Raw genomic sequence first — 27258 nt, forward strand, 5'->3', positions numbered from 1 at the left:
TTCTCAGGCGCCCCTATACGCACTCAACCTGAAAAAATATCAGCAATTCCACTTGATTACCTGTAAAGACTCGCATTCTAACCATTATTTTGTAAATTGAGTTTGTGTCTTTATATGCCCTATTTGTGAACAGAATTCCCACTCACCTGACGAAGGGGCAGTGCTCCGAAAGCTTGTGGCTTGTGCTACCAAATAAACCTGTTGGACTTCAACCTGGTGTTGTGAGATTTCTTTCTATTATTTCTTGTACCAGGGATGTTAATGGGTGACAGTATTTGGAGCTATGAAACTTTTAGGGTTGCACCTTCACTACTCCACTGCTGACAAGAGAGGAGTCATTGCCACGATTTGTGTTGTGGAAGGTATGAGTATGATGCTGGGTGGATTGCCCCTTCGATTGACAATGATCAGGTCATGTTGGTGACAATGGCCAGACCTGAAATTCCACTAGCTGTCATGGTGGTATCTGAAACCATGTTCCCAAGGCCTCCAGATTACAAGTCCAGTGTCATTATTGCAAAGCCACCACCATCTCCCCACTCTTGGATTGCGCCATGATACCTTGTGGTCATGTTGTCCCTGAAGGAGGTTAGTTAGAGGCACAGAGTCCATTCTGAGCAGAAACTCAAGAAACCATTGCCTGTTGTCATTGATCTTGCCCACCCCATGATGACCAAGGCACATTGACCACGAATCAGTGTCTGACCCAATACATGGATTAAAATCACCTCGGCTGAATTACGTGTAGGATTTGAAATGTGTTCTAGAACATCATGTAGAGAATTAGAGAATTGATCTTTATCTATGATTTTGGCATTTAGGGTTGTTGCATAAGTGCCGATGATGTTGACAAGTCCTCGAACAGATGCTAGATACAGAGAGATGAGACTTTCACTGGTTGCAACTGGTGACTCAATTGCCTGTCACCTACTGCATATTCAGAGTGGTTTTCTACATGTTTCCTCTCAATGGAAGGTGTAGTTAGCCTCAGGCATAGAGTCTGTTTTGGCTAATCTGTTCTTCTGCAGAACATGATGTGGAGATGCCGGCGTTGGACTGGGGTAAACACAGTAAGAAGTTTAACAACACCAGGTACATTGGGGAAACTATGCAGACGCTGCGACAACGGATGAATGAACACCGCTCGACAATCACCAGGCAAGACTGTTCTCTTCCTGTTGGGGAGCACTTCAGCGGTCACGGGCATTCGGCCTCTGATATTCGGGTAAGCGTTCTCCAAGGCGGCCTTCGCGACACACGACAGCGCAGAGTCGCGGAGCAGAAACTGATAGCCAGGTTCCGCACACACAAGGACGGCCTCAACCGGGATATTGGGTTTATGTCACACTATTTCACATAAATATTTCTGCTTTTTTCCTCCTGAGTCTTTATCATGCGATCCTAGAATCAGAATTTATGTCACACTATTTGTAACTCCCACAGTTGCGTGGACCTGCAGAGTTTCACTGGCTGTCTTGTCTGGAGACAATACACATCTTTTTAGCCTGTCTTGATGCTCTCTCCACTCCCATTGTTTTGTTTCTTAAAGACTGGATTAGTTGTAAGTATTCGCATTCCAACCATTATTCATGTAAATTGAGTCTGTGTCTTATAAGTTCTGTTTGTGAACAGAATTCCCACTCACCTGAAGAAGGGGCTCAGAGCCTCGAAAGCTTGTGTGGCTTTTGCTACCAAATAAACCTGTTGGACTTTAACCTGGTGTTGTTAAACTTCTTATTCTGCAGAACAGCAATGTTGACATCAAACTTGTGAAGTTCAGTCAATCAGGACCATCTTGCATTGCTCACTGTACAAGGCAGTCATTGTTCATGCAAAAGCACATAGTCCACACATTCCTGTTGCCAGATTGCTTTAGTGGAATGTTTAAGTAGTGAATGCACATCATGCCTGCAGGAAGTGATGTTATACAGCATGTGGCATAGCAGTAGGAGTTGTGTTGATTCCCCTGTAAGTTGTGCATGTAGAGCTGTCCTGTAACATATATATTATATATATATAATAGATATATACTATTGCGAGTCTTCAATTAAAAAAATATGTATTTGTTACCATTCATCAGTGTATGATTAGGTAAGTTTGTTTGCAGAACCCAGTAACACAGTTCCAGCTTCCAAGCTGGAATATTTCTCTTTTTTGCTCATTGGTAATTTGCTTTCTATTCGGTCATTAAATTGAAAAAAAACGTTATCCTCCCATACCAGAGAGAAAGACAGACATTGGCAGGTTAGTACTTTACTAGCTCAGGGTTGCCCAACTTGAGGGAACGGTGACTGGCCAATAGGATATATTGATCCATCCCACCATTGGAAGCAATCCAAGGCGGCCTTCACGACACACGACAGCGCAGAGTCGCTGTGCAGAGACTGATAGCCAAGTTCCGCACACATGAGGACGGCCACAACCGGGATCTTGGGTTCATGTCACACTATGTGTAACCCCCATGACTTGCCTGGGCTTGCAAAATCTCACTAACTGTCCTGTCTGGAGACAATACACATCTCTTTAACCTGTGCTTAACGCTCTCTCCACTCACATTGTCTGTACCTTTGAGACTTGATTACCTGTAAAGACTCGCATTCCAACCATTATTTTGTAAATTGAGTTTGTGTCTTTATATGCCCTGTTTGTGAATAGAACTCCCACTCCCCTGACGAAGGAGCAGTGCTCCGAAAGCTTGTGTGGCTTTTGCTACCAAATAAACCTTTAACCTTGTGTTGTGAGACTTCTTACTGTGTTTACCCCAGTCCAACTCCGGCATCTCCACATCATTCCTACTCTATATCAGTTGAGCTGAACTTATAACCATTTCCTCCTGTGAGCCTTTCCTCACTCGTGAGAGTTAGGATGAAGTGATGTTTACATTTAGTTTGTCACAGGGCCAGGGAGAGAAACTGTGGGCTCTGATTCTTCTCCGGTTTCTGTGCCCCTTATCCCTGCCCCCTTTAACCCTTACCCCAATTATGCACATTGAACATGTGTTCAATTGTGCAAGGCTCAGAGCTTGTTTCTCCAAAATGGGAGCACCAGTGTCAGTTCAGGTACTGAATGATGATCTGACTCTCTGCATAATTCTGGGAAAACATTTGTGTGCACCACTAACCCATTTTCCGATGGGGAAGCCAGCACACTTTGCATCAGAAGGGTGTACATGTGCCATAAAACTCCATTTTGGAATTTTAAAGGCCTCGTAGCAGCCAATAATCCATTTTTGTCCCCAGTCATCTGATCCTGTTTGTGAATCTTGCTGAATGCAAATTGGGTGTCAGAAATCCTTATAAACGCTGACTACAGAAGTACTTCAGTGGCTGAAAAACACTTCTCACTTCTGTGATGTTACAAAAGGAACTTTATAAATGCAAGGTTGTCTCTATTTAAAGCCTTTACAAAACACAGACATTAAAGTGAGATAATCTTCTAACAGGTTACATAAATGCAGCATCAACTTTAAACCCAATTACATCAACAAGAAACTCAGCTTAACAACTGTATTACTTCTGGCAAAATTAACCTGAAAATTAGCTGTACTTAGGACGTGACTTGGAAAAGAATGGCTCTGTATATCTGAGCATTTGCTCATAATTGTTTGGATTATATACCATGTATTCACCCTGCTAATCCCCCTAACCTATGTATCTTGAGACACTAAGGGGCAATTTAGCATGGCCAATCAACCTAACCCACACATCTTTGGACTGTGGGAGGAAACTGGATCACCCGGAAGAAACTCACGTAGACACGGGGAGATTGTGTAAACTCCACACAGACAGTGACCCAAGGTTGGAATTGAATCTGGGTCCTTGGCATTGTGAGGCAGCAGTGCTAACCACTGTGCCATCGTGCTGCCCCACAGTTCTACCCATTACTGTGAATCAGAGGCTTCGGTATCTTTGCAGTTTCAAAATTCTCCGTCCTTGCTTGGCGGGATGTGAACAACCGGAAAATTCTGGCCCTTGTCTTTTGTTCTTCATCCTCCTTCTTTTCTCTGCCTCTGTATTTGCTTAAAGCCTCTTCCATCTCAAACTTTTTCCAGTTCTGAAGAATGAAAGCTCATCAACCTGAAATCAACTTTGTTTCTCTCTCCACAGATGTCGCCTGATCAGCTGAGCATTTCCTACATTTTCTATAATTATTCAACAAGATTGCAAATTTTCTTATTTTTATTTAAATTATTACCTCAACATTCACTTTGACAACCTTTCTCTTCTAATATAATTTAATAATGTTTTGTTTTAATTTTGATGCCACTAGCAAACTTATTTCATATTCCTTTTCTTGCGAATCTTCCTGTATTCCTTGGCTGTTCTCTATACCTCACCTAGTCTCTGGACTATTCCTTGCATTTTTGTGCTCTTTCCTTTAGGTTTATGATTTTTCTCAATTGTTTTATTTGGTAAGCAGAGCTCTTTCACCTTAGAAATTTATCTTGGTCTTTCATTAAACCAAATTTCTTTTTAAACACCTCCCATTACTCATGCTTTGTTTTAGCCAATAGAAGTTTCAACCAATTTACTATTGTCAGTCTCTATCTTATTTGCTTAAAGTTAACCTTACCAAAATCTAGAAATAATTTAAAATAATATGCATAGTGACTTTACATGACGATATTAACCAATGTGGTAAAACAAAAGTTAAAGAATTTTAAACAACTGTTGTCTGATTGTATTCTGAACACTTATGATGCAAACAGGGCAGTGTTGGAGGAAAAGGAATAGAAAAAGGTACCATAAGACCAAAAGATATAGGAGTCTGCTCTGTCATTCAATCATGGCTGATAATTTCCTCAACCCCATTCTTCTGCCTTTTCCTCATAACCTTTGATCCTCTTACCAATCAAGAACCTATCTATCTCTGTCTTAAATATACTCAATGGCATGGCCTTCACAGCCTTCTACAACAATTTCCATTGATTCACCATCCTCTGGCTAAAGGAATTTCTCTCCATCTCAGTTCTAAAGAGTCGTCCCTTTATTCTGAGGCTGTGGGGGATATCAAGATTAACAAAAAAGTCTTGTAATTTTATTAGAAGAGAAAGGATAGTCAATGTTAACGTGGGCCTTTTAGAGATAGATTTGCTTAATCTTCCAAATGAAAAATTAACCACATCTTAAACAGGAGGTTAAGCTTGTGTTGTGCTTTGGAGTAGAGGACATGGAACTCGCTTTCTGATAACTCCGCTCACCCAGAACTGTACTCAGCATACATTGGGCTTTGGGAGAAAGTGTTGAGCAGCAGCCAGACAGTCTAATATTGGGAGGAAAATGCGGAAGAAAATAATTCAGGTCCATTTACATTGAAATTGCAAAAGCTGTTTACAGCACAGTTAGCAGCTAGCTATAATGAATCAAGGTAATAGGAAATAACAAACTGTGAAACTGATCAACTCGATTCTGTGATAGAGAAAGTGACGTGGGTGGGGGGGAAATGTGGACTTGGCCTGTGTAAATGGTACAATTTTATTTGTTTGAAAATGTCTTACAAAATTGTATATAAAGTAATTGACCAATTTAAGATTCTCAAACAAGTAAAGCGACTTTTTGCAATACTGATTACTACAGCTTGTAGAACTGATAAATAACGCTTAACTGTACAACGTAATTAAATAATTTAGCACAGAAATATTTTCATCACGTACATCTAAAAGTTACTGTATGTAAGCAGTTTATTGAGATACTACTACTTAACATACAGTATGACACTCCACATGTGCATAATGCCTGGACTAGTGTCCTGCAATGCACTAAACTGTCATCAGTGTAATGGAAACACCTGACAAACTGAAGAAGCCTGACAGCTTGATCTTGGTTTCAGATAAAGCTCGGCACAACATTGTGCTGTACTGTTCTATGTTCTATCCTGGCAAGATATCTGAAAAAAATATACTGCAGGAAATCAGAGGATTAAAATCTTCATTTTAATCCCTGACCTTTGCTGCAGAAGTTGAGCATAGGCAGAATAGCAATTAGAATGTAATATTGCCTCAAGATCCAGATTTAGAAAGTTAAAGTTTATTTATTATTAGTCACAAGTAAGGCTTAAATTAATGCTGCAATGAAGTTACTGTGAAATTCCCCTAGTCGCCACATTCTGGTGCCTGTTCGGGTCAATGCACCTAACCAGCACGTCTTTCAGAATGTGGGAGGAAACCAGAGCACCCGGAGGAAACACACTTAGACACGGGGAGAACGTGCAAGCTCCACACAGACAGTGACCCAAGCCAGGAATCAAACCCGGGTCCCTGGTGCTGTGAGGCAGCAGTTCTAACCACTGCGTCACCGTGCTGCCCGAAAGGGAACAAAATATTAGGTTCACAATCCGTGGACTGCTGCTAACCATTGTCAAATGAGGACTGCACCATGCTTGGCTATGATCCTCCCACAGTCAGATGTACAGACACCCTCCACCTTGACTTGTGTCAACGGAGTACAGCAGCGCTCCCAGCAAGTATGGAATGCTTTGTCTGTATAGTGCAAGAAGCACTACTTTTCACTGTATACTAATACATGTGACAATAATAAATCAAATAAAAAAATTACTGCCCTCCAGAGAAGGAGGGAAGAATTTGGAGGAGAAATGCACGCTAAGAATATGTTAATTGTCTTACCAATAATTCAAAGCACTAATTTTCTATAATTATTTGTGACATGATATATATTATGATAAAAGCTATATTTCAGTTTAATTTTAAAATAAATGTTCAATGTTCCTTAATTTGGGGATTTGATGTGAAGCTTCTCTTAGTGCTATTGTGCATTTATTTGCTAACAGGACGCAGAGAAAATATTGTCAATGAATGAATCAGGGGAGCTACAAGATCTCTTAACAAAGATTGAGGTAAATATACCTTTAAAACAAAAGTAGCATGCCTTAGGTTTAGAGAAAGTTCAGATTTGTTTAAGTTAGCATGTTGTTTCCTGCAGTAACAGCTCCAGTGAGCGGTTTGCCCCAAATAGTTTATTACTGATTTTCTGGATATTAATTCCCCCGAGTTCGGATGATCTTAAAACTTGTTCTAATATCGGTTCATCTTTTAGCATTTCTGACCAGATTTATGATACAGTACAGACATTACTATTGACTCCTTTCAGAACTGAGTGTTTACTATCTTTTTTGCTGTTGCAATAGATTTCTTCAGTTTTACTCATACTTCAAATCACCATGAAGTATATATTATTGATTTGCTTTTTCTTTAACTATTACAGAAATTAAAATATACTATATAAGCTATACTAAAATTAAATGTTTAAATTTATGTGTTGTTGTATTTAGGTATAAATAGTTACCCATTTTAGGAAGTATAGGTTTCAATATTTGCAGGGAGACCGGGGAGTGCAGTGAAGGATGAAAACAGCCAGGGAATGCAGTAATGCCAGGGATGCAGTAGCAGGTCGCAGTTGGGGACCCTTGTAGTGGGAAAGGGTCGGAGGCTAGAGATTGTAGCTACAGGATGGGAGTGAGAGGTCTTTAAGGGAGGTGGAAGGCAGATATCCAGGCAACATGGGAGAAGGCTGGGGAAAGGCTGCAATCATGTGAGGGAGAATGCTGGAGCTGGAGAAGGGAGAGAGGCCTTCATGGAGAGGGGGAAAGCTGGATATCAGGTCTTGGGGGAGCTCTGCACGTGTGATGGGGAGAATATTGATGCTTGGGTTATGGGAAAGGTTGATTGCCACCATTCAGGAAGGAGGGAGACGTTGTGATTGACAGATGGAAGGTCAAGGTTCCTTGAGGACAAAGGTGAAGAATCCCTGCTCCCCCTGCACAGGTAGAATTATAAAAGGTCTTACGGAGATGGCAGTCCCAACCTTCTTTTCACAGCTGAATTTCCTGAGCCCTCAGAAACCTTTGTGTTAAATTATGCTGGGAGAGATCAATTAAGATAAATTAATGAACTGTTCTGCTATTTCATAGCGGGACACAGTAATGATGCCCACTGTCAGGAAAATGGCAGCAGGTGTGCACATGAATTTGAGATACATTTTGTATTTAGCTTCACACTTTCTCTCACCTGTCATAGGGTGAGGGAAGGCACAAGTGTTAATATAAAGAACATAGAATTAGGATGCACATTTTACTGAGGTTTTACAAAATTATCAACATTAATGCTTTCATTATTACATAACACAGGGGTTGGAGGTAAAGGTTTCTCGAAGCCTCACTATCCATTGTGTTCGGAATGATCCAACTAGATTGGAAAAATATTGTGGTTCTTTTATTAGTAACAGCACAACATGTGTCACATGATACTGAGCCAAAGCAAACTTCTCAACACCCAGAAACCACTTAGACTGTTTCTCATTCAGTTTTCGTTTTGACAATCTCCTTAAACCTCAGGTAGACTTTGCTTTGAGTGCTTGAAATAGCAACCCATCAGTTTATCTTATCAATTTAAATTTCGGGAACAATTATTCCAGGCTTGATAGTTTTAACCGGTGCTATTACACCAGAGGCAAAGTGTTTGCAATGTTTAGAGGTAACCTTCACACCTCCTGTTGTTCTCAAGCACTTTGCCTTAAAGCATAACATATGAACTGAATCATTAAGTTCAAGTGTGTGAAAGGCAAGACATTTTGTCCAAATTTGATCTCTGCAGAAATGTTCTTGAATTTATACGATGCCTTGGTACCGTGCTGTGGTATCAGTGCTCATTGTGGCTCTGGAAACCGTTGTCACCTGTTTCAGAAAAATACAAAATTTCACTGTGGCTCAATGCATCCAAATAGTCATCATATCTGTAAATTTAGAAACTTAAAATTTAATTATGACCAATATACACAGAAATGTGCTTCATTCAAAAAAAAAGCTGTCAGCAGAAAGCGGGTTTCTCTGCTTGTTTGAAAGGAGGCAAAGATTATGTGCAATCACACACCGGTTCCAACCAATTCCTCAGCAAAGAGAGAGCTTCAATCAGAATGGATTAAAAAGTTTGAAGTTTATTTATTAGTGTCACAAGTAGGCTTACATTAACACTGCAATGAAGTTACTGTGAAAATCCACTAGTCGCCATACTCCGACGTCTGTTCGGGTACATTGAGGGAGAATTTAGCATGGCAAATGCACCTAACCAGCACGTCTTTCAGACTGTGGGAGGAAATCAGAGCCCCCGGAGGAAACCCACACTAACACGGGGAGAACATACAGACTCCACACAGACAGTGACCCTAGCCCGGAATTGAACCCGGGCCCCTGGTGCTGTGAGGTAGCAGTGCTAACCACTGTGCCACCAATGCACCCCCATGTCAGAAGGTCAGTACTGAGCAATGGTTGTCATTTAAATGTGTTGGCAAAGTGATTCAAAAGAGCACGTCTTATGTTAGAGGCTTCCACAAGCTATTCCAATAAAAACTTTGCTTCTTATTGAATTATTTTGACATATATTCTTCAACAATGCCCAGATTTCAAAGGGCACATTCTCAGAGAAGACAGTTTTTAGATTATAGTTAAATTGTTTTCAAGTACATTTTCGCCAAATTCAAATTCACACAAATTAACATCTGATAATAAAGCTTTACTTTCTGAAATTAGAGACTCCATCAGACCTTAAGATTTTCATTGTGCCCATCAATAAAATTCCCATTTTCATTATTTAACAGATTAGCTCATATTAACTATTTTAATTTAATTCTGACAAATATTCATTAACTAAACGCAAAATAGAACAGCATGTGCCCTTGAAGAGGGCAATAGAAAGAAAAGATACATTACATCACTTATCTTGTTCTTTTCTTCAGGTAAAATAAAAGCAAAATATTGCGGATGCTGGAACTCTGAAATAAAACCCAAAAATTCTGGAAAACCTCAGCAGGTCTGGCAGCATCTGTGGAGGGAGAAACAGAGTTAAGGTTTCAAGCCCAAAATGAAGAAGAATCATGTTGGTTTCAAAACATTAACTCTGTTTCTCTCTCTACTGTTCGGTTCAGAAGACAGGGAGGAATATATATTTATATCTGCAACAATTTGGCTACTTTATAAAATTATTATTTTATTTTTAACAATGGACAAAGGCTTTACTCTGAGTTGTCTGACTAACCTTTACTCATGCCAGAGGAATTTCTAGCCTACAGGAAACCAGCAGGGACCTAGTTATCTTTAAAGAGGCTTTAATGCCCCTGTACCTGCTGAAAATCATATCCAAAGAAATACATAGAACCATAGAACCATAGAAAATTACAGCTCAGAAACAGGCCTTTTGGCCCTTCTTGTCTGTGCCAAACCATTTTTTGCCTAGTCCCACTGACCTGCACTTGGACCATATCCCTCCACACCCCTCTCATCCATGAACCCGTCCAAGTTTTTCTTAAATGTTAAAAGTGACCCCGCATTTACCACTTTATCCGGCAGCTCATTCCACACTCCCACCACTCTCTGCGTGAAGAAGCCCCCCCTAATATTCCCTTTAAACTTTTCTCCTTTCACCCTTAACCCATGCCCTCTGGTTTTTTTCTCCCCTAGCCTCAGCGGAAAAAGCCTGCTTGCATTCACTCTATCTATACCCATCAAAATCTTATACACCTCTATCAAATCTCCCCTCAATCTTCTACGCTCCAGGGAATAAAGTCCCAACCTATTCAATCTCTCTCTGTAACTCAGCTTCTCAAGTCCCGGCAACATCCTTGTGAACCTTCTCTGCACTCTTTCAACCTTATTTACATCCTTCCTATAACTAGGTGACCAAAACTGTACACAACACTCCAAATTCGGCCTCACCAATGCCTTATATAACCATACCATAACACTCCAACTTTTATACTCGATACTCCGATTTATAAAGGCCAATGTACCAAAGGCACTCTTTACGACCCTATCCACCTGTGTCGTCACTTTTAGGGAATTCTGTACCTGTATTCCCAGATCCCTCTGTTCAACTGTACTCTTCAGAGTCCTACCATTTACCCTGTACGTTCTACTTTGGTTTGTCCTTCCAATAGTTATTTGGAGAGTAATGAATTGATAGGTGATAGTCAGCATGGTTTTGTGGCAGGTAGGTCGTGCCTTACTAACCTTATTGAGTTTTTTGAGAAAGTGACCAAGGAGGTGGATGGGGGCAAGGCAGTGGACGTGGTATATATGGATTTTAGTAAGGCGTTTGATAAGGTTCACCATGGTAGGCTTCTGCAGAAAATGCAGATGTATGGGATTGGGGGTGATCTAGGAAATTGGATCAGGAATTGGCTAGCGGATAGGAAACAGAGGGTGGTGGTTGATAGTAAATATTCATCATGGAGTGCGGTTACAAGTGGTGTACCTCAGGGATCTGTTTTGGGGCCACTGCTGTTTGTAATATTTATTAATGATCTGGATGAGGGTATAGTTGGGTGGATTAGCAAATTTGCTGATGACACCAAAGTCGGTGGTGTGGTAGACAGTGAGGAAGGGTGTCGTAGTTTGCAGGAAGACTTAGACAGGTTGCAAAGTTGGGCCGAGAGGTGGCGGATGGAGTTTAATGCGGAGAAGTGTGAGGTAATTCACTTTGGTAGGAATAACAGATGTGTTGAGTATAGGGCTAACGGGAGGACTTTGAATAGTGTGGAGGAGCAGAGGGATCTAGGTGTATGTGTGCATAGATCCCTGAAAGTTGGGAATCAAGTAGATAAGGTTGTTAAGAAGGCATATGGTGTCTTGGCGTTTATTGGTAGGGGGATTGAATTTAGGAGTCGTAGCGTTATGTTGCAACTGTACACAACTCTGGTGCGGCCGCACTTGGAGTACTGTGTGCAGTTCTGGTCCCCACATTACAGGAAGGATGTGGAGGCTTTGGAGAGGGTGCAGAGGAGGTTTACCAGGATGTTGCCTGGTATGGAGGGGAGATCCTATGAGGAGAGGCTGAGGGATTTGGGATTGTTTTCGCTGGAAAGGCGGCGGCTAAGAGGGGATCTTATTGAAACATATAAGATGATTAGAGGTTTAGATAGGGTGGATAGTGATAGCCTTTTTCCTCTGATGGAGAAATCCAGCACGAGGGGGCATGGCTTTAAATTGAGGGGGGGTAGTTATAGAACCGATGTCAGGGGTAGGTTCTTTACCCAGAGGGTGGTGAGGGATTGGAATGCCCTGCCAGCATCAGTAGTAAATGCGCCTAGTTTGGGGGCGTTTAAGAGATCCGTAGATAGGTTCATGGACGAAAAGAAATTGGTTTAGGTTGGAGGGTCACAGTTTTTTTTTTAACTGGTCGGTGCAACATCGTGGGCCGAAGGGCCTGTTCTGCGCTGTAATGTTCTATGTTCTATGTTCTATGTTCAATGTGCAATATCTCACATTTGTCTGCGTTAAATTCCATTTGCCATTTTTCAGCCCATTTTTCTAGTTGGTCCAAATCCCTCTGCAAGCTTTGAAAACCTTCCTCACTGTCCACTACACCTCCAATCTTTGTATCATCAGCAAACCTGCTGATCCAATTTACCACATTATCATCCAGATCATTGATATAGATGACAAACAACAATGGACCCAACACCGATCCCTGCGGCGCACCACTAGTCACAGGCCTCCACTCAGAGAAGCAATCCTCCACAACCACTCTCTGGCTTCTTCCATTGAGCCAGTGTCTAATCCAATTTACTACCTCCCCATGTATACCTAGCGACTGAACCTTCCTAATTAACCTCCCATGAGGGACCTTGTCAATGGCCTTGCTGAAATCCAGGTAGACAACATCCACCGCCTTCCTTCATCCACTTTCCTGGTAACCTCCTCGAAAAACTCTAATAGATTGGTCAAACATGACCTACCACGCACAAAGCCATGTTGACTCTCCCTAATAAGTCCCTGTCTATCCAAATATTTGTAGATCCTATCCCTTATCACACCTTCCAATAACTTGCCCACCACCGACGTCAAACTTACTGGCCTATAATTTCCCGGATTTCTTTTGGAACCTTTTTTAAACAACGGAACATCAACACCCTTTTGCATTTCTGAGGCAGAGCTATGATCAATGGAGATGGTATGTCTGCAAGGACAAAAGGGACCCTGACTTCTTTATTAAGCCTCTCAAGATTCCAGACCTGGAAAAATACATCCTTTTTCCAAAGCAAAACCCAGAAGATTAAGTGGGAGATATGTCACATGAGCTCTTTAAGCTGCTGGAACCTATAATATTGCCATGTGAAACTATGGCCAGGCAGTCTACTGTTTTACCATCTAACAGCAGCAGAAAGAGTTCTGTCCAGGTAAATTTCTTGGTCCTCATCGACACTGTGTACTGCTGGAAACATTGGAACTCCTCTATGGGTGTCTATAAAGCTAACTCATCTCTGCATGTCTTCTTCCATCGTGGAAGCCCTCGCTTCTGGAAAGACGGATCACCCTGCCACAGTTTCAGCCTGCTAACCTCTGAAGGGATACACCATTGGATGTTTGGCTCTGGACTCTGGCACAACATATTTTGACCATGGTCCTGTATTCTACCCCTTTCTTTCCCTTATCCCTCTCTTATTGTATGAGTACAAAATGGGGTAGACATTGCAAAACCCCTTCTCATGTTTTGTGTGCATGTGAGATAAACCAATCCTCTTATTATACCTTATCTCGAGTTTGTTGTGGCATTATTCACAGAGGATTGGATCACTTTGAGCTGAAGGGTTGAGGAAAATACGCCACCATTTATCAAGGGGAAAACCAAAAATCAGAAACACCTTCCTGTTTCTGGACAGATGGTGAGGGGGGAGCTCAGGGCTGTTTAAATTAATCCCCCATCTGTCCGTAACATTATAGATGCTGTCAGGCATGCTAAATCTATCCAGCATTTTCTGCTTTCCTTTCTTCAGATGCTTTCCCAAATGACTAATCAAACTGAAGTCGAATAAAGCTAAGGAAACTGTTAGCATTCACAGTTAAACAAAACTTTCAACCTTGCAGACTTTAAGGTGGAAAAGTGATAGATAGGTTGCTAATTAAATGGGCTGCTTTGTCCTAGATGCTGTCGAGCTTCTCGAGTGTTGGAGCTACACTCATGTAGGCAAATGAAGAGTATTCCATCACATTCCTGAATTCTGCCTTGTAGATAGTGGACCGGCTCTGGGGAGTCAGGAGGTGGGTAACTCACTGCAGAATTCCTGGTCTCTGGACTGCTATGTAGCCACTGTACTTAAATGACTTGTCCAGTTAATTTTCAAGATAATGGATGGGTTTCTCCCAAACAAATTCTAAGTGTTGAATTGGCATAAAAACTGGAGAAAATCTGGCTGGATTTTTTTCAGTGGGATTTTCAAAATGAATCTCCCACACTCTGTGCAGTGCAGAGAGGTAGTCATGATGTGGAGTGCAGAGAGCCCAAGTGTGAATCTCGCAAAAAAGCTGGGGGTGGGTCCTATTCCCGCTGGGGAGCCGGCAGCATAGCGCTAAGCGGGCCACTGTGCATGTGTCCATCTGCCAGCGCTGAGATCGATGCATGCGCAATGGCCCACACTGCGGCCTCCTGATCGCTGGTCAGCCCCGCGGCACTGCATCGCTGCCCTCCGCCTCCCTCCCCCTCCCCGATTGCTGACCTCCCCCTACCAGCAGCCCCAACCACTCCCCTGCACCCACCCACCTGCAGCCTCGACCCATCCCCCAGTCCTGACACCACCCCCCCCAAGCCACGACCTCCCAGCAGGCTGACCCCCCACCACCACCCCAATGGCCAGCCCCGATTGTTGGCTGCCCTCTGTCACTGATCCAAGTACAGAGTGGCAGCAGGATGCTCCCACCCCCATCGATTGCCCCCCACAGAGGCCCCGCCATTGGACCCTGCCTACTTGGCACTGCCCGATGCCCATGGCCTCCACGCATCCCCGACCACCTGATTTCTGGCGCGGAGCTGATGATGCTGGAAATGCGGTGGCCGGAGATGCGCAGAGGACATGGTGCCCAGCGGGAGCCCAGGAAATGGCCTCCACTTGAGCCACCCAGTCCGCTGCACTGGGCTGGGAGAATCAGCCCCCATTGATAATGGATAAATTTGAGAATGGTAATACTTTTAATTCTAAGTGTAAATTCTCTTTTGTTGGTGACAGATAATGGATCCTCACCATTCTGAACAGGACTGGGTTGTGTTCTGAGCAATAATAAGAATAAAAATTGAGAGTCTATCCAGCATTAATCTAGGCACTGAACTTGGACATGACAAGGGGCACACCTAGCTCAGTCAACTCTGAACAGTTATCCTCACCAACAAAATAAATAGCCTTATTTTCCCTAAAGTTGGTGTGGTGGTCACTCCTTCCACAAACAAATTAATCTGTGAGAGCTAGATTGGTGAGGACGAGGTCAAGTTATGTAATTTCCATGTGTTGGTTCTCTCACCACCTGCTGCAGGCCCAGTCGGGTAGGGTAGGGAAGCCGGTAAAAGAGGTGGAGGAGTAGCATTGTTAATCAAGGATAGTTTAACGGCTGCGGAAAGGCACTTCAAGGGGCATCTGCATACTGAGGTAATATGGGCTGAGGTTAGAAATAGGAAAGGAGCGGTCACGTTGTTAGGAGTTTACTATAGGCCCCCAAATAGTAATAGAGATGTGGAGGAAGAAATTGCTCAGCAGATTATGGATATGTGTGGGAGTCACAGGGTAGTTGTTATGGGGGACTTTAACTTTCCAAATATTGATTGGAACCTTTGTAGGTCAAATAGTTCGGATGGGGCAGTTTTTGTGCAGTGTGTGCAGGAGGGTTTCCTGACACAATATGTGGATAGACCGACAAGAGGTGGGACCGCATTGGATTTGGTACTGGGAAATGAACCGGGCCAAGTGTTAGATTTGGTTGTGGGAGAGCACTTTGGAGATAATGACCACAATTCGGTGTCTTTTGTTATTGCAATGGAGAGGGATAGGGCCGTACGGCAGGGCAAGGTTTACAATTGGGGGAGAGGTAATTATGATGCGATTAGGCAAGAATTAGGGGGCATAAGATGGGAACAGAAACTGTCAGGGAAAGGCACTAATGAAAAGTAGAACTTTTTCAAGGAACAAATACTGGGTGTCCTTGATAGGTATGTCCCTGTCAGGCAGGGAGGAAATGGCCGAGTGAGGGAACCATGGTTCACGAAAGAGGTGGAATGTCTTGTGAAAAGGAAGAGGGAAGCTTATGTAGGAATGAGGAAACAAGGTTCAGATGGCTCGATTGAGGGTTACAAGTTAGCAAGGAATGAGCTGAAAAAGGGGCTTAGGAGAGTTAGGAGGGGTCCTTGGCGGGTCGGATCAAGGAAAACCCCAAGGCTTTTTACTCTTATGTGAGGAATAAAAGAGTGACCAGGGTGAAGTTAGGGCCAGTCAAGGACAGTAGTGGGAACTTGTGTATGAAGTCAGTAGAGATCGGCGAGGTGATGAATGAATACTTTTCTTCAGTGTTCACCAAGGAGAGGGGCCATGTTTTTGAGGAAGAGAAGGTGTTACAGGCTAATAGGCTGGAGGAAATAGATGTTCGGAGGGAGGATGTACTGGCAGTTTTGAATAAACTGATGGTCGATAAGTCCCCTGGGCCAGATGCAATATATCCTAGGATTCTTTGGGAGGCAAGGGATGAGATTGCAGAGCCTTTGGCTTTGATCTTTGGGTCCTCACTGTCCACGGGGATGGTGCCAGAGGACTGGAGAGTGGCGAATGTTGTTCCTCTGTTTAAGAAAGGGAATAGAAATGACCCTGGTAATTATAGACCAGTTAGTCTTACTTCGGTGGTTGGTAAATTGATGGAAAAGGTCCTTAGGGATGGGATTTACGACCATTTAGAAAGATGCGGATTAATCCGGGATAGTCAGCACGGATTTGTGAAGGGCAAGTCGTGCCTCACAAAGTTGATTGAACTTTTTGAGGAGGTAACTAAGTGTGTTGATGAAGGTATGGCAGTTGATGTCATATACATGGATTTTAGTAAGGCGTTTGATAAGGTCCCCCATGGTCGGCTTATGATGAAAGTAAGGAGGTGTGGGATAGAGGGAAAGTTGGCCGATTGGATAGGTAACTGGCTATCTGATCGAAGACAGAGGGTGGTGGTGGATGGAAAATTTTTGGACTGGAGGCAGGTTGCTAGCGGAGTGCCACAGGGATCAGTGCTTGGTCCTCTGCTCTTTGTGATTTTTATTATTGACTTAGAGGAGGGGGCTGAAGGGTGGATCAGTAAATTTGCTGATGACACCAAGATTGGTGGAGTAGTGGATGAGGTGGAGGGCTGTTATAGGCTGCAAAGAGACATAGATAGGATGCAAAGCTGGGCTGAAAAATGGCAAATGGAGTTTAACCTTGATAAATGTGAAGTGATTCATTTTGGTAGGACTAATTTAAATGTGGATTACAGGGTCAAAGGTAGGGTTCTGAAGACAGTGGAGGAACAGAGAGATCTTGGGGTCCATATCCACAGATCTCTAAAGGTTGCCACTCAAGTGGATAGAGCTGTGAAGAAGGCCTATAGTGTGTTAGCTTTTATTAACAGGGGGTTGGAGTTTAAGAGCCGTGGGGTTATGCTGCAACTGTACAGGACCTTGGTGAGACCACATTTGGAATATTGTGTGCAGTTCTGGTCACCTCACTATAAGAAGGATGTGGAAGCGTTGGAAAGAGTGCAAAGGAGATTTACCAGGATGCTGCCTGGTTTGGAGGGTAGGTCTTATGAGGAAAGGTTGAGGGAGCTAGGGCTGTTCTCTCTGGAGCGGAGGAGGCTGAGGGGAGACTTAATAGAGGTTTATAAAATGATGAAGGGGATAGATAGAGTGAACGTTCAAAGACTACCGTGGGCGGCACGGTAGCACGTGGGCGGCATGGTAGCACAGTGGTTAGCACTGCTGCTTCACAGCTCCAGGGTCCTGGGTTCGATTCCCGGCTTCGGTCACTGTCTGTGTGGAGTTTGCACATTCTCCTCGTGTCTGCGTGGGTTTCCTCCGGGTGCTCCGGTTTTCTCCCACAGTCCAAAGATGTGCGGGTTAGGTTGATTGGCCAGGTTAAAAATTGCCCCTTTGAGTCCTGAGATGCGTCGGTTAGAGGGATTAGCAGGTAAATATGTGGGGATAGGTCCTGGGTGGGATTGTGGTCAGTGCAGACTCGATGGGCCGAATGGCTTCCTTCTGCACTGTAGGGTTTCTATGATTCTATGATTCTATGACTATTTCCTCGGGTGGATGGAGCTATTACAAGGGGGCATAACTATAGGGTTCATGGTGGGAGATATTGGAAGGATATCAGTGGTAGGTTCTTTACGCAGAGAGTGGTTGTGGTGTGGAATGGACTGCCTGCAGTGATAGTGGAGTCAGACACTTTAGGAACATTTAAATGGTTATTGGATAGGCACATGGAGCACACCAGGATGATAGGGAGTGGGATAGCTTGATCTTGGTTTCAGATAAAGCTCGGCACAACATCGTGGGCCGAAGGGCCTGTTCTGTGCTGTACTGTTCTATGTTCTGTGTTCTATATGTCCTTCAGAACTCAGTAAGAGTTTTAACAACACCAGGTTAAAGTTCAACAGGTTTATTTGGTTGCACATGCCATTAGCTTTCGGAGTGCTGCTCCTTCGTCAGATGGAGTGGAAATCTGCTCTCAAACAGGGCACAGAGACACAAAATCAAGTTACAGAATACTGGTTAGAATGCGAATCTCTCCAGCCAACCAGATCTTAAAGATACAGACAATGTGAGTGGAGGGAGCATTGGGCACAGGTTAAAGAGATGTGTATTGTCTCCAGACAGGACAGCCAGTTAGATTCTGCAAGTCCAGGAGGCAAGCTGTGGGGGTTACTGATAGTGTGACATAAACCCAACATCCCAGTTTAGGCCGTCCTCATGTGTGCGGAACTTGGCTATCAGTTTCTGCTCAGCGACTCTGTGCTGTCGTGTGTCGTGAAGGCCGCCTTGGAGAACGCTTACCCGAAGATCAAACCTGTTGGCCTTTAAGCTGGTGTTGTTAAAACTCTTACTGTGTTTACCCCAGTCCAACGCTGGCATCTCCACTTCAGAACTTAGCCAGCTGGGTCAGTAGTGGTTCTATCGAACCACTCTTAGTGATGGACATTGAATTTCGCCACCCAGAGCACATTCTGTGTCTTTTCCACCCTCTGTGCTCCTTTCAAGTGGTCTTCAACATGGAGGAGTATTGATATCATCATTGGAAGGGGAGCAGTGGATGGTAATCAGCAGGAAGTCTCCTTACCTGGGTTTGTACTGATACCATGAGACTTCATTGGGTCAGATGTCAACGTTGAGATCTCCCAGTAGAACTTCTTCCCAACTGTATGCCACTGTTCCATATGTGCGGCTGGTGTGACAGGGCATAGCCAGGGATGGTGATTGTGCTGTCTGGGACATTGGCGGTGAGGTATGATTCCCTGAGTATGACTATGTTAGGCTACGACTTGACTGGTCTGTGGGACAACTCTCCAAGCTTTGGCACAAGATGTCCCCATATATTAGTGAGGAGTGTATTCCTGGGTTGACAGAGCAGTTTGTGCCTTTGTTGCGTCCATGCCTGGTACCGAGGTTGATGCTGGGTAGCCCATTAAATTTTATTCTTATTATTCCTCACTAAACAGCCCAGTACTATTCATGGGCAGCATGGTGGCATAGTGGTATGGGCGGCACAGTGGTTTGCACTGCTGCCTCACAGCGCCAGGGACGTGGGTTCGATTCCTGGCTTGGATCACTGTCTGCGTGGAGTTTGCACGTTCTCCCCGTGTCTGCGTGGGTTTCCTCCGGGTGCTCCTGTTTCCTCCCCCATTGTGAAAGAAGTGCTGGTTAGATGCACTGACCCGAACAAGCACCAGAGTGTGGTGACGAGGAGAATTTCACTGTAACATCATTGCAGTGTTAATGTAAGCCTTATTTGTAACTAATAAATAAACTTCATAAACTTTCTTATGATGAGGCACTTTGAGTAAACTGATGTTTTGATCTGATGGGGTGGTATAGAGTGTTCTGTTACTCTATTATTAAACTGCTTCTATCATAGTATGAAATTGAATATGTAAACTGATAACTCTAAAATACTGAGCTGAAACATGCCTCAATTAGAAGAATTTTACATCCAAAGATACTGCGTTTGTCAGGTCATCAGTATTTAATCAAATGCTTGATGCAACTTGATTTTAAGAACCTGTAAACGAAGGTAGTCCGAGAGCCAGGTTTGGAAAGAAGACACACATTCTAACTGAAATTAAAGTAGTCTGTTTACTGATCATGGCATAGCTATATTTAGATTTTGCTAAGAAGCAGAAGGCACATTCAACAACTAGATCAGAGTCAGGAAGTCTGACTGTCAACTATGCTTACAAGAGTTTAAGATAAAATGGCATACAACAGACCTCCTGTATACAATGGTGGGGAGCAAATATCAAACTGTTTCACACAAAGTTAATAAAAAAGCTTCAATCTATAACATTCAGAAGGTGTAATAATGATGTCCTGCAAGGCCTTCTCTGGGCTGTGATCGACCACATTTGTTCTCTGTGTGTTTGATTTTGTGCAGTGAGAGGGAAGGTGTTGATAAATAAGAATGTGAAAACACAATCTAACACGACAGGGAAAGCATCCAATCTGTCTGATTAAAGCACATTGAGTTGTAGATGGAAGTGTTTCACTTGTGGAGTAATATTGCTGTTCATTGAACTCCATTTGACTCTGATCATTTTTTATATCACAGTCATACCCTGGATTAACATTGATCCATTCAAATCTTGGTTGTAAAAATATCACCAATGTAATGGTGAGAATTTTAATCCTTTTAAGCCACAATGTTTGCTATTCTTCGCTTCTGACCTCATTGGCAACCACATCGCTGCTCTGGTCACTACCTTGCAACAGCCCCAATCCTAAGCAGCTCACTGCCACACTCCCTCATTGCTCACTGCCTCACTGTGCACTGCCTCATTCCCTCACTGCCACACTCCCTCACTGCCACAGTCCCACACTCCCTCATTGCTCACTGTCTTGCTGTGCACTGCCTCATTCCCTCACTGCTACACTCCCTCACTGCCACATTCCTTCACTATAGACTGCCTTGCTCCCACCCACCTCGCTGCCGGGATCAAGGCAAGACTCACTGGGATCAGGAATAGAGTCAGGGATCAGGGGGGAGAGTCGCTGAGGATTAGGAATAAGAGGTTAAGCAGAGGCTCTGGCTTGGTGAATGTGAAAGATTCTATAGTGTTATTCTGAAGAAGTGCACAGGGGAGTTATCCCCAGTGTTCTGGATAATACCTATCTGACAATTAACATCACAAAGAATAGATTGTATGGTCATTTTCACATTGCTGTTTGTGCTGTGCACAAATTGGCTGCTGTATTCACCACATTGCAACTGTGACGGCATCTTCAAAGTGCTTCTGTAGCTGGAAAGTGCTCAAGGACAACCTGCGATTATGAAAGGTGTGATATTAAGTCTTTCTTTACTCTGCAGGATGCCCCATTAGTCTTTACCTGATTTCCCTTGAGCAAAAAACATCTGTGAACTCATCCTCTAGGGAGCTGGTAAACAGTAATCCTTTTCCCCCTCACAAAAGTGAAATACTGCAACCATTGGGGTGCCCTTAGTCACCTATCTGTCTCCAGCCTAACAGAGGACTCCATCCCTTGGAGTGATTACCCACTCTGAATCCCAATTGGTCCCCCAAGTCAGTTGACCCTTACTCTGCTGTGGCTGCCCTTAAAGGGACAAGCACTGTAAATCACCACATCCCTCCCCCTTTAACTCATTTATACAATAGTCAATAACTAAGTTACTCAGTCCTATATTTTAAGTAAACATTATATACATGAGTTGGACAATTATAAATTGAGTCTTTAGGGGTTCTCTGTTTCTTGTAGAGCTGCGTCATTCTGTAGTCCAAGATGCCTCCACAGAACCAACATTAACAGGAACTGTAACAACAGATACCTTTTCTGGTGCAGGTAGTTCATTACTATTTGCTTCTATGGAGACATCAATTATGTCTACAGGCCGATCAGGTACTTCAGTGCTTATGGGTTCAAAAACATTTCTTGATAGCAACACTGACTGCTGGAGCATTTCTCTATTCCTCAAGTGATCCACATGTTCATGAACAATCCGTCCCTCCGTGTCTACTTAGTACGACAGAGATCCGGTCTTAGAGGCAATAATTCCAAAGATTTAACTTGATCCACTACCAAAAGTTCATATTATGACACCGTGTCATTTTATGTACTTAATATGGTTTTTTTAATAATGCATGTGGGCATATATTATCAGAATACAACAAAGTCTTATGTCTTGACAGTGCCTTCACGATCTCGTTCTGTCATGTGTGAAGGACTGGTCGTGGTATTCTATTTCTGGTCCTTAGGTCATGCATTAAAGTTTCTTCTCTTTCCAGCATTTCAATTCAGCACCTTTTGATTGGCCATTTTATTCTATTGGTTGTTGTGCTTTTTCCATTTGCATGACTATTTCAGCAATCTTGTTCTGGCATGTAATCTCAGTTCCTTTCTCTGTCTGAATTGCTGATTCTGCTGTCAATTTCAATGTCTTTACCTCTTCAGTTAATGTCTCATTGCCTAGCTTCCCTTCTACAAGCACACATTCTCCTGATTCAATTCTTCACCGGATTTGTTCTGATTTTTTGGTTGCTGTTTCATGGCATTCAGCTTATTCTCCATTGTTTCCTTAAGTTCTCCTTCTTAACTTCTTCTTATATTTTTTTGCAACTTCTTTATGATCCAACTTTGCTGTCAGTCATTTCATCTTGTTGTTTTAATGTCGTCTCAAGAACTTGAATTCTTTTTGTTGATTCCTCTTTATGTTCAATGGTTCCTACTTTTTTTGAAGTCTTTAATTTCTGTGTTTCTTCCAAGGGGAATCCACCATGTTCTTATTGGATGTGTACATTTACAAATGGAACTTTCATTTCTACTTGTCATAATGTCTACCAAACCCTTTCTGACTTCACTGTTTTGTTGGGTCTGTCTCTGACAAAGTGTTCACCTATTTCCATTCTGCAATTCTTTCATTACCCTCCTTTTGGGGTCTTTCATTGCCCACTTTCTGGGGTCTACTATCATTTTCTCTCTGAGGCGTTTGTTGCCTCCTCTGAATTCTTCCATTGCATCTTCCTAGAGGTCTTCGTTGCTTCCACTGGGTCTTGTGTTGCCTGTTCCTTGAGGTCTTTGTTACCTTCTCTGAAGTTTTCCATTGCCTTTTCCTCGAGGTCTTTATTACCTCCTTTGTGGTCTTTCATTGCCCTCACTCTGGGATCTTTCGTTGCCCATTTTCTGGGGTCTACAATTACCTTCTCTCTGAGGTCCTTGTTGCCTTCTCTGAAGTCTTCCATTGCGTCTTCGTAGTGGTCTTCATTGCCTCCTCTGAGGTCTTAGGTTGCCTCTTCCTTGAGGTCTTCATTGCTAAGGGACCTTTTTTGAGAGTTGGCCTTTATCTGGGATCTTCTCCAATTTTCATGTCCATAGCTGTATGTTCCTTCTTGTGGTTGCCGCTTTAAGTGCATTGCTACTTTAAATGCATTGCCGCTTTAAGACACTTTTTTTCACTGAGCTGTCAGAAGCTGTCAGCTTTCTCTCTATTTTTCCCGTGTTTTTGAAGCTTTTTGAACCTGGGCTGCTGTTTTTTGAACTTTTAAAACTTCACTTTTACCGATGGAAAACTCTTTTCGTGATCTCTGGAGTGTTTTTCTGGACGTTTGGAGAGTTCTGTTTTTTTTGATGGGCCGGGTTTTTTTTTGTCAATTTCAGTGGAAAATCCAGTGTGGTCCGTTTAGGGTTTTTTTTAAAAGCTTGCTGACATTAAGTTGAGGATTTCTCTTATTTTGATTGAAGCTCTTCAGTGCAGCGATTGCTGCCACAGAACTCCAGCAGGCTTTCCTTTAACATTGGGAGCTTGTAGGTTTCACCCTCTTGATTTTCTTGTGTTTCTGGAGACCTTGCTGCAGTTCACTTTGGCCATTTAAAAAAAATTAAAGCACTGTGTTTTCTTTAAAAAAAAATTGTAGCAACTCTGTTTTTTTTAACTTAAGTTCTTAATTTAAAACTTAAAGCCACAACTCTTGTTTCATATGATTATTTTATCCCGATTTTGTTTTCCATATATTTTTAAACCTTTAACTCTGCCAACCAACGCAGGTTTCCTCTGCGTCTGTTCCTTAGAGTCTGGAAATATCTCAACATCTCAAAGGGTCTGTTCACCCAATGAGAGACTTGGGCTGGAATTCTCTCACACCATCAGGATTCTCCAGTCCCGCTGGCAGTGCACTCCCGCCTGCAGGTTTCCCACCATCATGGAGTGACATCAATGGGAATTCCCATTGACAGTGACGGGACCAGAGAATCTCACCACTAGCCAACAACCGTGCCACCTCCCACCAGTGGGAAATGCACGGCCGGGAGGCTGGAGAATCTCGCCCTTTTTTTCAGACTTTGATTAAAACAGAATATTCATAGGTGGCAGGCCAGATGCAGTGTCATGATAATTTTATCCTTGTCACCAGATATAACTATGTGTTTCATAGACAAGTGTTTATCCCTTTCTTACTTGGGCCCCTCAGAGTTTACACTCCATTGCAAACAATACATTTCCTTTAGATACGCAATAGTTACAAAGTCTAATTTTCTTGTCAGCATATTGAAATCATTCCCACAATTACTAAAACCATTAAGAACAAGTGTTGAAAACACATAATAGTATCAGAAATAAAGGTTTCTTTCTGGTACAGATCACTTAAAGCAGTGTTTGCTCTGTTTAAACATACATTCTAAGAACAAACTACTTTTAGCCATTTCTTCAAACAGAGCGACTGAATACGGACTCTTGGGCAACTTAATTCATAGAACAATTAAATGCCTGTTTCTCACAAACAACAGTTACAAAGCAACCCAATTGCCATGAATGTCCATTGTCTCAATAACAGAAATTCAAACTAAACCTTTTAAAGAGTGGGTAAGGAATAAAATCCATGCATGTTACATTCCCTAAAAATTAATAGAATTATCAAAATCTTGCAAGTCTGCAGAGTGCCAAGCCAAAATATCAGAAGCTGTTTCTCAAGCTTGGGCTGAGCGTCATTAGAACACTAGCAGCCAGTGAACAGAAAGGACAGAGTGGGAGCAAGGTGGAGAATTGAAATGACCAGCGACAGGAAGCTTGGAGCTATGCTTGCAGACTGAGTGGAGGTCATAGAGGTCTCCAGCACAGGAAAAGGCCATTTGACCCATTGAGTCTGTACTGGTCAAAGACAAACCACCCAACTATTTTAATCCCAATTTCCAGCACTTGGTCCATAACCTTGTGTTGAGTAGTCACCTGGTCTGAATTTGGCTTCTCCAACCTCCACGAGGCCACATTGTGAAAAGCGAACGTAATATATTAAATTGGATGAAATACAACTAAATCTCTGTTTTTCTTGGAAAGAGTGTTTGGGACCCTGGACAGTGAGAAGGGAGAAAGTGAAAGGACAGGTGTTACATCTTCCACACTTGCACAGATAGGTGCTGTAGCAAAAAGAGCAGGTATTAGGGTGGCTGAGGGGTAGATCTGGGAGTCGTGAGAAAATGGTCCCTCTGGTAAGCTGAAAGGGAAGGGCAGCGGAAGATGTGTTTGATGTTGGCGTTACACCGAAGCTGGTGGAAATGATGGATGTTTAACCGTTGAGTACAAGGGCTGGTAGAATGGAATGAGAGGATGAAGAGAACCTATAATAGTTCTGGGAGGGAAGGGACGTGGCGAGTGAGTTACAATTTCAGGTCGGCAGCCTTTCATCAGAGCTGGGAAAGTTCAGAGATGTAACAAGTCGTAAGTAAATACAGAGACAAGGAAATAGGGCAGGTAGGAAAAGGTCAAAGGGAAAGGTCTGTTATAGAGTGGAAGGCAAGAAAGATTATTGGATTTAGTGTATTTTGTAGCTACAACTGATGCACATCATGATTTACTTTAAAGCATCTAACATTGATACACTGTAATTTTCTGGAGAGTGTAGAACTAGGGGCTACAATCTCAGCATAAGGAGGCAACCACTTCAAACTGAGATGAGGAGAAATTTTTGCATTTATATGTCTCTGTCCCTGATGGTTGTGGATGCTCAGTCACTGAATATATAGATTTTTGGACTTTAAGGGAATTGAAGGATATGGGGATCATGAGGTCCAGGATCAGCCATGATTTTATTCAACAGTGGATCAGGCTTGAGGGGCTGTATGTCTGATGGCTACACCTTTCCTTTTGTTTGTGAGTTTTTACTGCTTACTTGGGGTTCTTAGTAGAAATGATGCAAACTGAAAATTCCAGGAGAACAAGGGCTAAATTTAATGGGGCTCTTGTCACCTATGACTGTTGACAGCGTAAGATGGTTTTGTGTTCTTTTGCTGCTGGCTTCATTTATTTGCTATATTGAACTGTCAATACAGAGCACAGAAATTACATTAACCTTAAACTTTACCAAACAGGGAGAAACTCCCTAAAACTTTCACAAAATTTGCTCTCTACAAAAAAATGTGCCTATTTTTATATTGGGTGCTGAGAGGATTAAGTTGTATTTTCTCAGCTTTGGCCTTCAGTTTAATATATTGCTCCTTAATATTGTTTCATTCGAATTGGTAAGACATTATAATCCAGATATGAGTGTTGGCACTAATAGTGCAGAAACACTTAATGCATTCCGGTGATATTCTGGTGTTTGATGATTTAGGCGAGAAGTTAGCACATTAAAAAAAAATATTGTTTCATGGGTTGTGGGCTTGCTGGCTAAGCCAGAATTTTTTACCCTTCCCTAATTGCCCTAGAGAAGCTGGTAGTGAGCTTCCTTCTTGAACTGCTGCAGTCCATATGGTACATCCACAGTGCTGTTCGGAAAGGAGTTCCGGAACATTGACCCAGCAACAGTGAAGGTGGTGGATGGGTTGCCAATCACATAGGCTGCTTTAGTCTGGATGGCATTAAGCTTCGTGAGTGTTGTTGGAGCTGCACTCATCCAGGCAAGTGGAGAGTATTCCATCATACTCATGATTTGTGCCCTGTAGATGGTGAACAGGCTTTGGGGAGGGAGGAGGTGAGTTACTTGCTTCATAATTATTAGCCTCTGACCTATTCTTGTAGCCACAGTATTTATATTACTAGTGCAGTTCTATTTCAGGTCAATTATGATCCCCAGGATATTGATAGTGGGGGATTCAGTGATGGTAATGCCATTGATGTCAAAGGGCAATGGTTAGATTCTCTCTTGTTGGAGATGGCCATTGCCTAGCATTTGTGTGGCATGAATGTTACTTGCCACATTTCAGCCCAAGCCTGGATATTGTCCAGGTTTTGCTGCATTTGGATGTGGACTGTTTCA

The 27258-nt window shown here is 42.8% G+C and overlaps 1 protein-coding gene across 1 annotated transcript in view; it reads left to right on the forward strand.

Moving 5' to 3' along the window:
* Nucleotides 1-27258, forward strand: part of grxcr1a (glutaredoxin and cysteine rich domain containing 1 a) — an 89159-nt gene that overhangs the window by 51038 nt on the left and 10863 nt on the right. The window contains exon 3 of the mRNA XM_078237769.1: nt 6787-6852. Coding sequence (XP_078093895.1) covers nt 6787-6852 — 66 coding nt within the window. The remainder of the gene's footprint in view (nt 1-6786; nt 6853-27258) is intronic.

This window comes from Mustelus asterias, chromosome 1 (assembly GCF_964213995.1).
Source record: "Mustelus asterias chromosome 1, sMusAst1.hap1.1, whole genome shotgun sequence".
Lineage (NCBI taxonomy): Eukaryota > Metazoa > Chordata > Chondrichthyes > Carcharhiniformes > Triakidae > Mustelus > Mustelus asterias.